Source organism: Camelus bactrianus, chromosome 7, assembly GCF_048773025.1.
Source record: "Camelus bactrianus isolate YW-2024 breed Bactrian camel chromosome 7, ASM4877302v1, whole genome shotgun sequence".
NCBI classification, from domain to species: domain Eukaryota; kingdom Metazoa; phylum Chordata; class Mammalia; order Artiodactyla; family Camelidae; genus Camelus; species Camelus bactrianus.
The window spans coordinates 12,650,401-12,666,637 of NC_133545.1; the positions used below are offsets into that span (position 1 = coordinate 12,650,401).

General features: G+C 41.9%; 1 protein-coding gene across 3 annotated transcripts in view; it reads left to right on the top strand.

Moving 5' to 3' along the window:
* Positions 1-16,237, top strand: part of PARP12 (poly(ADP-ribose) polymerase family member 12) — a 39,321-nt gene that overhangs the window by 12,698 nt on the left and 10,386 nt on the right. For 2 of the 3 annotated variants that reach the window (XM_074366926.1, XM_074366928.1), the window contains exons 5-8: positions 1,286-1,409; positions 8,792-8,987; positions 12,891-13,053; positions 15,807-15,903. In XM_074366926.1, coding sequence (XP_074223027.1) covers positions 1,286-1,409; positions 8,792-8,987; positions 12,891-13,053; positions 15,807-15,903 — 580 coding nt within the window. The remainder of the gene's footprint in view (positions 1-1,285; positions 1,410-8,791; positions 8,988-12,890; positions 13,054-15,806; positions 15,904-16,237) is intronic. The other variant, XM_074366927.1, reaches the window with a different exon arrangement.

Below are 16,237 nucleotides of genomic sequence, written 5' to 3' on the forward strand. Positions count from 1 at the left end.
GGTGTCAAATTAGCCAAGCTTCATTGTTACTATTTTGAAAAATGAATTAAAAGTGTACAAAAGACAATAGGAAATGCCTCCCTCACACCCCTTTTTCCCAGCACCCAGGTTCCCTCCAGAAGCAATCATTACTACTAGTTCCCTGAATATCCTTCCATAAAGATTTTACGCAAGCACAGGTGTATATGTCTAGTCTCTTTCTTTTCTCACAGGTGCACTACGCACACTGTTTTTTCTTCTCTTAACTAGATGTTTAATTTTTTGGACTATGTAATATAGTTTTGTGATTGAAAATTCAAAACAGAAATCTTTCCTTATAACTTTATGCCCAGACACCCGGTTCCCCCTGCAAGGAATAATAGTGTGCGTGTGTGTGTATTTAGTCAGAGTATCTCTAATCTTTTTCTGGTTTTTTTTTTTTTTACCCAAATAGAGGCATTGTACACCTTGTGCACAACACCTGATAGCATTTATCTTGCAGGTGTCAGTGTGCAGAGCTTTCCATCACTCTTCTTTCCTGTTTCTCTTTCGTCTCACAGCATCCCTCTGTAGGGATGTTCCAGAACCTCATAGGCTATTGAAAGGTGGAGGATGTGGGCAGCGTTCCAGGCTGGTTTGGGCCAAGGCAAGGCAGGCCAAAAGTGCTAGGAGTGACAGAGGCCCGGGGAGCGCTGGGAAGGTGCAGGGGAGCAGTTGGCTGGAAATTGTAGATCTGGGCCATTGTGTGTATATGGATGGGGAAAGAGCAGTGAGTGTAATTCCTTCAGGGAGTGGGGTGTGTTGAGGGGTGAGTTAGTAGCCAGAAAGATCAAGGTGGGCTGGAACCACGCTGCTGACCCACATGTGGTAGGACCTACTGGGGTTGGGATGGTTCTAGTAGAGATGAACGGGGCCCTGTCTTTGGTGTGACTGCTGCCCTTCCACATGCCACATAAAATGCACAGGCAGACTGCCCCTGCAGGGGTGGAGCTTCTGACAGTCTCGTGATCAGCTTCTTTGCTATCATGAGATGAAGGTCATGCATAATGTAACGTACCAACATACATATTTAAAAAATCAGTTTAATGTCCTGAAAAACGAGAGACGTAAAAGGAAAATCTATATAATAAAATACATAGTATTTCAATACCTAAATGCTCAGGTATGACTGCACTAAAAAAAGGCTCCTTCCCAGATTTCCAGAATGTTTCCAGGTCAGCAGGTAGCACCACACCCACTGAGAACTACAGGGCCAGGCCATGCTAATTATTGCCAGCATGCTTACTTCTTTATGTCTTTATTTCAGATAAGTGCAGTAGAGTCCATTTCCATTTGCCATATCGATGGCAAGTCTTGGATGGAGGCAAATGGAAGGATTTGCACAAAATGGAGCTCATTGAAGAGGCATATAGTGATCCCAGAAGAGACGGGTATGAAATCCATCACTTGTGTCTGCTTTGTGCGGTGTGTGTGGTGTGAAAATTGACACAGCGGGGTTCAGTTTTGATGGGCCTTGTTCACGTGCACACACACATACACACATGCACACACATACACACACACACAGAGTAAGCGGCCTAGTCTGGAGGTGTGAACTCTGGGCTTGGAAGTTAGAAGTTGACGTTCATGCTGGTGGTTGGTGCCTCTGTTCGCCCACCTTCCTCTCCTTTCAGGGAGGAGCCGTGGGGAGTGGAGAGGGTGGTACCAAGTGAGTTCTGAGTTATTTACTGCTGGGATGGATCATGTAAACATCTCCTCACTGATTAGTCCAGAGAAGCCAGAGGCAATCATTTGTGAAGTTTTAGCCTCTGTCTGTGAAGTTGTACAGCTGAACTGCTGTTGATTATTGTTCAGCCTTATTTATTTTTCTAAGTATGGCCTAGTATTTTCACTTAGTCAGTTCTGAGTAAATGGGAAAGTCCTGGGTAGCCTTATTTTCGAATACTTGTTTCTTGGATTGAACTTGCTAAAATATGTTGCCAAGACAAGAATTTGAGCCTGTTTTTTGAGAAGATAAAATAAATTTGCGCTTGGAATACAATTATGCGCAAATTGCTGCTGGTCTGGTAAAGTATGTGAAACAGATTATCCCCCTTAGGAAGATTAAATGGCTCACATAGCCACCCCTTACCGGTCTCCCCCTTCTCTTTCTCTTCCTTTTTCTGAGGCCTTAGAAGTTAAAATTGATATTCAGTGACTGTGCACAGATACTAAGTGTAGAGTTCAGTGGGTTTTGAGAAAGGCCTACACTCACATAGCCAACACTCTGATCCAGATGTGGATCATTTTCATCCCCCTCTCGCCCCCTTTCCGGTCAGTGACCACCTCGTAAACCACCACGGTTCCCACGTCTGTCCACACAGGTGGTCTTGCTTGTCCTTGAACCTTGTCTGAATGGAACTACATGGAGACTTCTCTGAGGGCTGACAGCCCCCTAGTGCAGGTGTGCACGGGCTTCTGTTGGCTAGATGCTCAGGGGTGAACCTGCTGGGAGGTAGCTGGTCCCTCCTCAGCTCCGCTCCACCAGGTGATGTCACATTGTTTTCCAAAGTGACACTGCTTTCCACCCTGTTAGTGGCCTGCAGTGACAGCTCCCCCACCTTGGTGTTGTCTGATGTCTGCACTTTTCCAGCCTGCAGTGTCAAATGGGGTCTCCGTTTGCACGTCCCTGCGTCCAAGTGAGGGAGAGGGTCTCTTCACATGGTCAGTGGCCGTTTGTGCTTCCTCTGCTGTGAAACGTCTGTCCTTGTAAGTTGCCCATTTTGTTGAGCAGGAAGGCTGTGTTTTTAGTTATTTAGTTTTAGGAATTCTTCTGGTTTCTGGATATTAAATGTGTGTTGAAAATAAATACATTCTTCCTGTCAGCTTATGGTACCCATTAATGAAGAGAAATATTTATCCATATTTTCTTTTATAGTTTTATACTATGTGTCCTAAGGAATCTTTTTTATTCCAAGACCATAAGGAAATCTCCCTGAATTTTCTTTGAAAGTCTTAAATGTTTTAAAGACCATTTTAATCTCTCTTGGTGTGTGGTGAAGTATCCCATCAGTTTCATTCTTACCTAGCTGAATTACCAGTTTTTCCAAAGACCACTTTTAAAAAATTGATTTAATAAAAAATTTAAAAATTGTGATAAAATACACATAACAAAATTTACCATTTTAACCATTTTTAAGTGTAAAGTTCAGTGGCATTGAACATATATGTTCACATTTTTGTGTAGAGATCTCCACTGTTCATTTCCAGAAGTTAATTTATTTTTAAATCCACCAAAACTGAGCCAAATTTGGCAAAATGTTAACACACTTTATAACTTAATTTTGGACTCAGGTACCAGATACTCCTTTTGTAAGCAGGCCGTCTTTTCTGCACCTGTTTTCGGTGCTGCCTGTGTCGGGTGTTGAGTTAGCAAATACACACTTGTCTGTTTCCGGCCTCTTCCGTTTCAGTGCTCTGTGTTTCTCTGTGTCGTTACCACACTGTATCATCTGTAAGAGCTGTAAAGTAAGTTTGGTATCTGGTGAGGCAAATCCCCACCTGATTTTTCTTCATATTTTCTTGGCTCTTGGTCACTTGTTCCTCTTTAGAAATTTTAAAATCTGCTCACTGGTTTTCACAAAAAACCCTGCTATTATTTTTAAAAAATCTAAATTGGGGAGAATTGACATTATAATGATGCCGAAACTTTCTATTCATACACGTAATAGCATCTCATTTAAATCTTTAATATCTTTCAGTAGTTCTGGAATTTTCTCCATTAACGTCTTGGATGTCTTTTGTTAGATTTTTTTTCTTTAGGGATCTATTAGCTTCTTCACTTCCTTTTTCAAAAAATTTTTTTTCCGGTTTTATTGAGATATAATTGACACTGTAGAAGTTTATGGTGTACAGATGATGACTTGACATATGTATATATTGCAAAATGATTACCACAATAATATTTAACATCCATCACCTCACATAGTTCCCAAAAAATTACTTATCTTGTGATGGAAGTGGTGATAGCTGGAAGATTATTCTTTCTTCTTTTTTCCCTAGTTTCAAAAGGAGTAAGTTTTGAATGTTTCTCCTTAAGCACAAGTGAATGTTCAGAACCATTGGTGTTACTAATAAATTCTAATTTTATTCCTAGTATGCCAGGAGTTTTTCAAAAATTGTGTATAGAAATTGAATCTTATTGAATACTATTTCTGTGTTAATTAAGAGCCCATGTTTTTTTCTCCTTTATGTGTTAATGTAGTAAATTATATTAATTTTCTAACGTTAAGTCTGTTGTGTTCCCAAGCCTGTCATCAATGTGTACATACACACACACAAACATACACATACACACACAATGCTGAATTTGGATTGCCAATATTTGATTTAAAATTCTTGCGTTTATGTTTAAATAAGATTGGTCTATAATTACTTTATTTTACCTTTGCCTGGTTTTTATCTTACGAAGTTCCTAACCTCATAAAAATGAGATTGGGATGGCTTCTTTTTCTATTCTCAAAAAGTTTATGTAAAATTAGAATTATTTTTTCCTGAATGATCATGTGTCTATAAAAAAATTCTAGGCCTGATGTTTAATTCCTGGAAAGATTTTGAACTACTGACCCAATTTCTTGTAATTATTAAAGGGCCCATCAAGTTTTCTGTTTTCCCTTGAGTCAGTTTTAGTAAGTTGCTATTTTTTCTATAAGTTTGTTCATTTTATTTTTTTTCAAACTCACTGTCATAAAGTTGCTTATAATACCACTTTTAGTGTCTATGCCATCTTTAATTTTGTCCCTTTTTGCCATTCTATTTTTTCTCCCTCTTTTTTTCTTAATCAGTCTTTCAGAGATGCACTAATTTTACTAATATTTTTTCCTTTTTAGAAGAACAAACTTTTATCCTTTGATCCATAGATTATATAACCCATGGTTTATTTCTAAGTGTATTTTTAAATTAATTAAAAAATTTAATTTTAAGTGAATTGCATTGTGGTCAAACTATATAATAACAGAGCCTTTGAATTTTGTTGAGACTTGCTTTATGGGTGTGGTACATGGCTAGTTTTGGTAAAGGTTCTATGTACATAAGACTTTTGGCTGTGGTTTTAGATGAAGTATGTTGATTGTGTGGTTCTAATCTGCTACATCCTTAATGATTTCTTTGTCTGCTTCTTGTATTAGTTACCCAGAAAGGTATGTTAAACTTCACTGTGAATTTGTCAGTTTCTCCTTGTAATTCAGTCAATTTTTATTTTACATATTTTAAAACTGTTAAGAAGTATACACAAGTATAACATTTTTACATTTCTAGTAAATTGAACCGGTTAGTAATATAAAGTGAATGCTTTTTATTTCTAGCAGTGCTTTTTGGCCATAAGTCTACTTCATTTGATATTAATAAACCTATGTCAGCATTCTTTTAGCTACTGTTCACTATTCTTTTACTTTCAAGCAATTTTGTTTCTATTTTAGGTGTATTTCCTGTAAACATCATAGAACTGGATATTTTTTCAGCTTGACAATTTTTGTCTTCTAATTGAAAATTATTTATTATGATTTATTCATTTATTGTGATTACCTATACATTTTGAATTTGTTTCTACTGTTTAACTTGGTTTTTGCTATTTGACTTGCTTTTTCTGTATTTCTTTCTCTTTGGGATCTTTTCTTTGGTGTTTTTTCCCTCATTTGATTTTCTCCCCCTCATCTACTAATTTGAAAGTTGTGTTGGTGAATTTCTGGTCTTTTTAGTGGTTACCTTGAAAAACAGACCCTTTAACTTAATAAACTTTAGGTTAACAACTTAAGCTAATCACAATTTTTATCATTCTCTCAAACAATAGAAGAATCTTTAATACTTGAATTTTGACTAGGTCCATTTAAACTTGTTTACTCCATGTGTGGATTTGGATAAATTACTTAGCCTTCCTGTGCCTCAGTTTCCTCATATATCAAGTAGATAAAATAATGGTTTCTACATCAAAGGATTATTGTGAGAATTAAAAGAATTAATATGCATAGAACACTCAGAACAATGCCAGGCATATAAGATGTACTATATAAATATTGCTTCTATTATTTTCTTAATCCCAGAAGTTAGAAATTAGCATTGTTCTATACAGTCAATAATTGTTTAAATTTAGACATTTACCATTTTGTTTTTTGCACACAATTCCTTTGTTCTTATGTTTCCTGGGGTCGTTTTCCTTTAAGTTCATCTCCTAGAAGTTAGTTCAGTGAGAGTCTAGTGACAGATATGTTTTCTGTTTGTCTGAAAGTTTCTTTATTTCATCCTCATTCTTGAAAGATAGCTTTATTGGGTATTTTCTCTCAGTTCTTCAAAGATTACTCCACTGTTTTTTCTGGCTTCCATTGCTCCTGTTTAGAAGTTAGCTGTTAATATAAATGTAGGTGTATTAGTTGTTTGGGCTGCCATAACAGAGTGCCACTTGGTGACTTGGTGACTTAAGAAAACAAGAATTTATCCCCCTCACAGTTCTGGAGCTAGAAGTCCAAAGTCAAGGTTCAGCAGGGCCACCTTCTGTCTGAAGACTCAACGGGAAGATACTTCCTTGCTTCTTCCTAGTTTCTGGTGCTGTTGGCAATCCTTAGTGTTCCTTGGCATTCCTTGGTTTATAGCTGCATTACTCTGATCTCTACCTTTGTTGTCTCATGGCTTTCTCCTTGTGTGTGTCTTTGTCTGTGTCCAGATTTGCCTTTTCTTATAAGGACACCAGTCATCGGATTGGGACCCACCCTGACTGAGTATGACTTCATCTTAACTTGATTACACCTGCAAAGACCTTATTTCCAAATGAGGTCACATGTACAGGTACCAAGGGTTAGGACTTGAATATATATCTTTTGCGAGGACACAGTTCAACCCATTATGGTAGGTAATCTCTTCTTTTTCTCTGACTGCTTTAAATATCTTTTTTTTTTAACTTTATTTTATTATTTTTAAAATTTATTATTATTTTTTTACAACCAAGGATGCTTTAAATATCTTGGCATTTTTGGTGCTACAGTTTCAGTAAGATCTGTTCATGTGTAGATTTATTTTTATTTAATCTACTTATAATTTGCTGTGCTTTCTGAGTGGGAGGCTTTATGTTTAGTCAGTTCTGGAAGCTCCTCAGCCATGATCTCTTCAAGTGTTGCTTCTCTGGACTTCTAATTAGACATATGTTAAGATCTTATTTATCTTTTCTGCTTTTTAGCTTCTCTCTCACTCTCTGCTGTATGTAGGGAAATTTCTTCACTTGGTCACCCAGTTCACCAGGTCAGCCTTGTCTGAGATGCAGTGTGTCCTATCTACTATGATTGAAAATTTTTAATTATTGTATTATTTACTTCTAAAGTTTCTGTTGTTTTTTTTCTTCAAATTTACCTGGTTAATTCTTATAGTTTCTTAATCCTTACTCATACTTTGATACTCAGTTTAACTTTAAAAAACACTTTATACATATTGTATATCTGTATCCGAGAACAGTGATGTTTATTGTGTTTGGTGGACTGATTAGTTTTTGCTTATTTTTGCTTATGTGTCTTATTTCCACCTCTGTTTTCTGATTTATTTGTGACCTCACGTTTGCTGAAACTTGATCTGTGGAAGTTCTTTTGAGGCCTAGGTTGAAGGTGAATTCCTCCAGAGAGGATCTGTTTGCTTCTCTGGGAACTGAACTATGGGTCTTTAAAGTTAATTCTCACACAGGAAGTGTGAATCAGCTTAACTTGTGATGCCTGAGTGGTTTTTGAGTTCTCAGTGGAGGTTTTCGTCCTTTCCACCCAGAGCCAGTGCTGACACAGGCAGATTTCCTAGCTGACTCCCTTTGAAAGGCTGATTCCTTTCCCAGCCTCCCTTCACTAAGGGTGTGTAGTCTTTCGGATCATAGTTTTATGCAGACTTGTCTCTTTGGGGATTTTACCCCTGACCCTGTTCAGACCCTGCATTTGTTTCCTGTTTCCTCCTTACTGCGGAAAACAGGGCTCTTTGTCATTACTCATTGACATTGCCCTGGGACAGCCCACTGGCTTTGGTACTCACTCACCTCTCTGGCTCCAGACCTTCCCTTCGCTCTTGGCGGTGCAGTATTTAGAAAGGGAGAGATCCTGGTGGCTCAGAGTGCAGCCTGTTCTGCCAGACTGCTTGACTTTAAACCCCAACTCTACCAACTTTAGCTTTTTGACCTTGGACAGGTTTCTTAACCTTCCTGGGCTTCTGTTTTCCCATCTGTGAAATGGAGATAAGTCTCAGCCTTGGCGTCAGGAAGACTTAATCCCTTAATATGTATAAAACACTTAGTACAAGGGCTGGCTTGCCCCACATACATTCAATATATGTTAACTATTTTTGGCTTTTTGGGATTTCTGTTTCTTGCCAGCTCAGCAGTGCATTGTAAAAAAAATTTTTGGGTGGTGGTAATTAGATTCTTATTCATTCATTTATGTATTTACTTAAGTGGAGGTACTGGGGATTGAACCCCGGACGTCGTGCATACTAAGCATGCTCTCTACCACTGAGCTATGTCCTCCCCACCAAGCAATGCATTTTAAAAAAGAATATTTTAACCAACATTTTCTGTGTAGTGAAATGAGTGTCATGATAACGAATTTCCCATGCTATCATGATTTTATTATTTTTGCACAGCAAAACTAATCTTAAAAAGCAGGTGTCCCCTCCTCCCACCACATTTTTTTTTAGTGTGCAGGTCACACGCATGTTCACATCTTCCAGCCAAGTGTCTAGAAGAGCATGGTGGAAGCTGAGGGGCCTGAGTTCATTTGGCTGGTGGAATTTTCAGTTGACATCTCGTGTTCTTTTGCAGGGTCACATGCACTGAGTCAGCCAGCAGCTTTCTCATTGGTTTTCTGAACTTTGACTCCATGACATTCGGTGCCACCCGGGCTCGCCGCCTTTCCACAGCCTCCTCAGTCACCAAACCTCCACATTTTATCCTCACCACTGACTGGGTTTGGTACTGGACCGATGAGTTTGGTTCTTGGCAGGAATATGGAAGACAAGTAAGTGTCATGGAAAGAGGGTGAGTGTTTCCTCCTCTGTGGTCTGTGATGGAGGAGCCTTTCCAAACACAGGCACAAGGATTGCTCTGGGGAGTCCCTGACAGAGCCGAAGTTCTCCAGATCCCCTTGTGACTTGCTTGCTTTGGGGGAATTACAACAAAACTGGATAATTTGGAGTGTATTTGTTTGAAGTTCCATCTTTGAAAAACAACAATCTGTTGGTTCATGAAAACTGAATGGCCTTAGTTGTAGCGAGGTCATGTTTGGTTAAATAGGGTAGAAAGATGCTTCTCTAACTGTTGAACAGATAATCCAGGGCAGGTGCCTGTGTGTGAAGCAATGTTGGTGTAGCTGTGGAATCAAGTTTAAGGCTTTTTGGAGCTGGCTTTCTGCAGCTTTACAGAAGGTAGGTAGGTAGGTGTATGAAAATTGACTTAATTCAGGTATTAATTTGTTATCTGGATTGAATAACTGCTGCTGTCAATTATTTGAAGATGTTCTTGGATGAGTCAGATTAAGGGGAGCCGCCTGGTCACTTGCAGAGGTACAAGTATAAGGAGGTCTCCATTTCTATAGTGGCAACTTCTCCAGAATGTGGTCGAGTAGACATGTGTATTCTTCTGGGTTGTAACAGGCTCTGTTAAAGCTTCAGTTTCTTGTTCTTAACTGCACTTAGGATGTCTTTCTCTCTGGGAACTCTGTAATGTGAGCTTCATGAGGGCAAGGATCTTTGTCTCTCTTTTGTCACCAGTGTACCCCTATGCTGAGGACAGTGCTTGCACCTAGCAGGTCCTCAGGACGCAGACCCTGGCCAGTTGAAGGACAGAGTATTGTTGTACCCTGCCTGCTGGTCAGTTGGACATGGTCACTCTCAGCAGGTGACTTGAGCCTTCATTCTTCATCTCTGTTTCTTCCAGTGGTAACCTTTCCATGTTGACTGCTTCATCTGCCTATTTCCTGCCCATCTCCCTCTTCAGAGCATCCTGGGATTCCTTCTGTCTTTCCTTGATGTGTTCAGAGAGGCTCTCTAGCATCGCTCTCGGTTTGTCAGGAGCCGAGGGCGGGGCAGGGGGAGACCAAGCCTGGCGTTGAGGGGGGAGATGAGGATGAGCTTGTCACACTCCATGGTTGGAGCTTACCTGGGGTCGTCATGGGGAAACATGGAGCAGGCGAGAAGCCCCTAGCAGGTGTGATGCCGCTCACATTTTGTTTGGTGATTTGCCCTCCTTTTAGGGGCCGAGCAGGATGACACAGGACCCTGGGGACAACCCATGTGAAAGTAACATTTTCCTAGGTGACTTCAAAAGCTATGATGTCACAGCTTTGGGGACAGGGGCCCTTCTTCAACAACTCAACTTAGATTTTTCCCTTTTTCTTTTCTAGGCTACCATTCCTTTATTGCAGTGTAGTCGGAGTGCATCATTTAGAACACTGAGACTTTAGAACAGTGAGAATGTCTGGGAATGACCTGTACGTGGGTATTACCAACATACCACATGCTGGTGCATTCAGATGTGCGTGTGTGGACTCGGTGACTACCGGCTGCGTGGTCTCATTTAGTACCAATGACTGGGCCCCCTCATGGGGTGACCTGCCCATCCCTTCCTTTCCCACACACTTCTGGTGTCACCCCATACTTGGATTTCTGTCTTAGTTTTCTGCTAATTGTCAGTTCAAGGCAGTTTTCCCTTGATTATCAGAAAAGCTAGGTTCTTCTCTGCCTGAGCTCAGGATGGACACCCGAATTTCAGGTCCAAATTGCCTCCACCCTGTGTTAATTGCATGGATGGCCATAACAAAGTGCCACAAGCTAGGTGGCTCAGAACAGCACTAGTATGTTGTCTCACAGCTCTGGAGGCTGGAAACTGAAATCCATGCATCAGCAGGGCCATGTTGTCTCTGAAACCTGTAGTGACCCCTTCCATGTCTTTTCCTCGATTCTGGTAGTCCGCTGGTGACCTTTGGCATTCCTTGGTTGCATTTGCATCCCTCCAGTCTCTGCCTCCTCATCACACAGCATTCTTCACTTGGCCGTCCTCTTATAAGGATACTGGTCATATTGGTGAAAGGCCCACCCTACTATATGAGCTCATGGTAACTCATTGCACCTGCAATGACCCTGTTTCCGAATAAGGTCATGTTCTGAGGTACTGGGGGTTAAGACTTCAACATAGGTTTGAGGGGGTCACAGTTTAACCCATAACCTAATCTTGTGTGTGAATGTGTTACTCTTCTTGGCCCACTGAATTTTCCTACAATGAACCTGACATCCCTGAGATGGTGGGCTCCAGGATATATTGCCCCGATCTGTATCCTTTCTGGATTATTCTTAACAGGCTTCTAGTATCGGCAGACCTTTTGCCTTACCCCCTTTCCTGTGATGTCTTTTGTGTTGATCTAAAAGCTCTGCCATTACCCCCACCCTGCTTTTGTACCGGAACAACCCAACCATCTCTGCTTTAAATGGAAAACCTCTACTGATTCCTTCACTTGCCAGAATCCAACTTCTGTTCCCATTGCTCGTTCATCTGGTCCCTGTTCACAGAACGCCTGCAGGAGTGGGGACCTGGCCAGGCGCAACCCTTGTCCTGCTGGAGATGCTGGCCAAGGGCACAGGTGCCAAATCCCATGGTGTTCCCAGCCTCCACCCAGGTGTGCCCACTCCCTCCTTCCTTTCTTTTCTTTCTTCAATTATTCATTTATTGGTTTTATAACATGCAAGTTTCATGTGTGCAACATTATATTTTGACTTCTGTCTGTACCACAGCATGCTCACCACCAAAGGCTTAGTTTCTATCCGTCATGACTTACCCATTTCATCCCCCCTCCACCTCCTTTCCCCTTTGGTTAACCACCACTCTGTTCTCTGTATCTCTGTGTTTTTGTTTTGTTTGATTGCTTGACTTTATTTTTTTTAAGTTTTTGTTTATTTTATTTAAAATTTTTTTATTGTGTCCCATGGGAGCCTCAGTCTCCTTTCTTGCTCCTCCTCTATCTCCTTCATGATCTTTTTTCTACTTCCCCTTGTGAAGGTTTGGGTTTCCCAGGATCTAGTCTATACCCCCTTTCTTCTGACATTGGTGGCCACCTTGAGTGATGCCAGTACCTCTGTCTCCACCAGATTCCTCTCTGAACTTCAGACGTGTGTGTCCGGGGATCCGCCCTGTATTTCTGTGGCACCTTTGCTTTTTGTTCCAGGCACTGTGCTATGTGCTCTCCTTGCCTTATTTTAACGATTTCTCCAGCTCTTTGAGGACAGTGACTGTACAACGACATGGATATGAGTTAAGCTCTGTGATTATTCCTTTTAGAGAGTGGAGATCATAGAGGCTCAGAGGGGTTCATTCCCTTGCCAAGGTTGCAGAAGTAACAGATTTAGGAGCCAGGATTCAAACTGAGTCCATTCCAAAATTTTTGATATCCTGTAGATAATTGGAGAGAGGATAGGGGATCAAAATGGATAACTGAAAAAAATAGCAGAGCTCTCCAAAAAGACAACAGCAGGGAGGACTGAACTCTGATGAAAGGGTGGTGGGAACATAGGCCGGAAGAGGCAGCACTGCTTAGGCCTTCAATGAAGCCGCATTTGCGAACTCCCTGTTGACATTTCACCTTCAACCGAAGGGTGATGCCCACCATTACAAGTAATTTGCACGTCCCCCCTTCACTGCTCCCATGGCGGTTATCTGGGTAGCAGGGCCCATGTTTACTGTCCTCTGTTTTCCCTGAAACTTTTAGGAGGCAGTCGTGTCAGCTCTTACCCTGTGCCTCCCTCTCCTGCCACAGCCCAGTCCCCTGGTCCTCTCCGCTCTGCCTCCCCCAGGGCACAAATATCCACCAGGGCATGTCTGCAGGGTGACATGGATGGCCCCCAGCATCTGTCTTCTTCTCACCATCACCAAGTGTCTGGCTGTCCCTCCACAGGACATGGAGCACCCCACGACCAGCGTCAGCAGCAGCGATTTGGAGAAGGCCTACCTGGCGTACTGTACCCCGGGGGCTGCTGCCCAGGCAGCCACTATGATGTTCCAGGCCGGGAAGCACACATACGAGTTAGACTTCAAAGGTACTTCCTTACCTGCCGCCCCTACCCAGCAGGGCCTGGTCATCCGCGGGCTCTGCCTTTTCCACTTTAACCCTGGAGGAGCTCCATGCACATTGAGGGCCAGGAAAGAGAGGGGCAGGGTGGTCCCTGCTCCTGAAGTGCTGAGTCTGGAAGGGGAGGTAGACCTGTCAACAGATGAGGCCGGCCAGTGAGATGCAGGAAAGGCGGCCTAGGGGAGTGAAGTGGGGACAGGAGCCCAGGTGTAGGGACAAGCAGCATTAGCAGGGGTGGTTGTCCCGTAGGCCATGGATGAGTCCCTCTGTGTCTGAGGGTTAACCTCAGTCCCTGTTCCTGGCGTGGCAGAGTCATTATCATCTTTTCTGTAGGCGCCTCACCATAGCCTGGTGGCCAGCTCAACACGTGGGAGACACACTTCAATTAAAAATTGCTGGGAAGCAGACTTTCATGTGCTCTGCTCGTGGTGTCCTGAATCTGGGCCTTAAATGGCTTATTCTAGTTGCCTTGACAGACAGACAGAAGCAGACCAAACACCCTTTGGTTAGGTTCTTCCAGTGGCTGATTTATGAGGAATTTTTTTTTTTTTAAGTTTCAGATTTTTGTGGCTTCTCTCATGCCATTTCCACATGGATTTATCAGTTCATCCCTGTTCAGTTCAGTTTTGCATTTAAATTCATATTTTACACTCTGAATCCTTCTGAATTTTCAGCACTTTTTAAGGAAATTAAGTGGGCCTGCCTTTAAGCAGTTTAATGTTGACTCTCTTTTTGTGGACCTTCTTCTATGTGGAAGGCAGCCAAGTGCCTTTGATGAGTTACCTTAAATTCACTTTATCTGTCTGCTTTTAGCCAGTTGGTTTTGGTTGTGGTTTTGTAGCACTTGTGGTTTTGCTCTGAGTAGAATCGCTGCCCCCTCCATGTGCCTGTACAGAGAGCCTAAAATTTCCTCTGCTCTACAGCAAGGACTGCTCACCCGTCTTCAGTGTCTGCTGGGAGCGCCAGTCATCCATGAGGTGGTTTGCAATCCACAGTCTGATAAACACAAGTGCACCAGAGGAGACAGTGAGAAATGCATGAAACAATAAGTCAGGACTGGCCTGAAGGGCAGCTCTATCTAGCTAGCGCACGTCTGACTGCTCCCGACCACAGAAATATTTCTTTAAAGTATCTGGACGATATCAAAACAAATAAATCAGAAATGTCAGATACGTCCTTTATCATTCTCAGCCTAGGCAGCCACTGCCAGGGGGCAGAACCCCAAGGAGCTGGTGGGGAAGAGCACACGCAGCAGGTGACTGCAGCCTGGCTCCAGCTCACTCGGGCGGGCACGGTTCTTTTGGATGTTTGTTGGTAGTTAACAGTAGCCACAGGAGAAGTTCTGAAGCGGGTTAACTTCCCCCTTCATCACTTCCCTGCTAGATACAGTGAAAGCAAATCTTAGACGCCAATCTGCCACTCACATTTATCAACTAAATACTTGTTGGGAAGCAAGTACGTTCTTAGAAACACACACAGCAGGCCAAATGACTTGTTCTGTAGCATCAGGGAAGACTTGGTTCTGTCCTTTTAGGGACTCCTGTCACAAAACAGCCACTCAAGACAAACGCCAAGATTCCAGAGGCAGAATTCCGAGACCTGCTAGCTGGTGTCAGTTGGGCGGAGTCCCCAAGGCTAGGGCTTGTTGAGGGACTTAGCCTAGTATATCCTCTGTAAGGGTAAATTAGGGGGGAGGCCTCATGTTTATCCCATCCGTGGGGTGGATGGGAATGGGTCTCAGACATATTTTGCCAGTCCACATATGTTGAATAACTTAATTTCACCACTAAAAAGCTCATTTGAAATTCATCACAGTGTTAATCCCCAGACCAATAAGAAAAACCTTGTTTAAGTAAGCTAATTAGCAGGGTATTGATGGGAGATTGAGTGATGGGTAACTGAAGGGGTTATGGTAGCTGTGTCTGGGTTTTGGGCTCCCAGTAGAATGTGGGGGACCTCTCCTCAGGTGTGCCCATTTTTGATGACTACCTGGGCTGTAGTGTGAGGTACACCTAGGTGATCACAGGGTGTATGCTCAAATACAGTAAGGTAAGTTCAGACATCTACAAATTAATACTAAAGTATTTTTCAAGTGAAAGAAAATTGTTTATACTGTAAGTGCAGAAAGTGATGCTTGACAGAGTTTTCCTGGTGAGCTGGGACATGTAATCTAACATGCAAGTATTGTGATTTGTCAACCCCCCACCCTCAGAATGAATCTGAGAATCTCTCAGGTGGACGTGGGGCAAGAATTTCATTTATTAAAGATAGAACAGGTTTTAAAAGGTTGAGAAATACTGCTACAGGGTAAGTTTAGTCAAATTTTAAAAAGTCTTATAAAAGTAAAAGTATTATATTAGCTATAAATCCCACTGGTTCAAGATGTGGTAATTCGATCTCAGGCTGGGCTGAAGTTTTTTATATCCAAGCTGGGAAAAACTGCTAAGCAAAATAATAATTTAAACAAGATTGGAAGGAGCAGTTTAAAAGCACTCATGTATAATTGATATGTCAATTACTAATCATTCATCCATTCATTAAACCCAGTCTCCTACAGATACCTGTTTTCTTTATGAATATTTGAAATGTGTAAAGCTGCCTTATTTTAACAGACTGATTGTGGGTTCTGACATTTGGATTAGCTTTCCAACCCATTTAATTTGTGTTTATAAAACATTGCCGTCCTATACGTGTCTGTGGGTATTTTTGTTCGTTTTTCAGCCTTCATTCAGAAAAACCTGGTCTATGGCACAGTCCGAAAAGTTTGCCGGAGACCCAAATATGTGTCTCCCCAGGATGTGAAGATAAAGCAAACGTGGTAGGTAGCTTTGGGGAACTTGTTACATAGTGTGTATGTCCGTTGGCGTGTGCTCTGCTGCAGGAACAGGAAACCTTCTCAGATTGGCTACAGCATTAAGAGGGTGAGTTGGTTTGCAAACTGATGCCCTGGTACTCTCTGCTTCTGTTTCCTGTGCCCTGTCCCCCTCTGTGTGTACTTGTGCTTTCCTTCACTTACTACCAAAGTGCTGCTATTTATATGAGTGATCTGTAAAAGGCTTGAGGATTCATGAAATGGGAAAGTCAGTGTCTACTACCACATTTCAAATAGAAAAGTATTAGCATGTATTATAAAGCTATAAAATGTAACATAA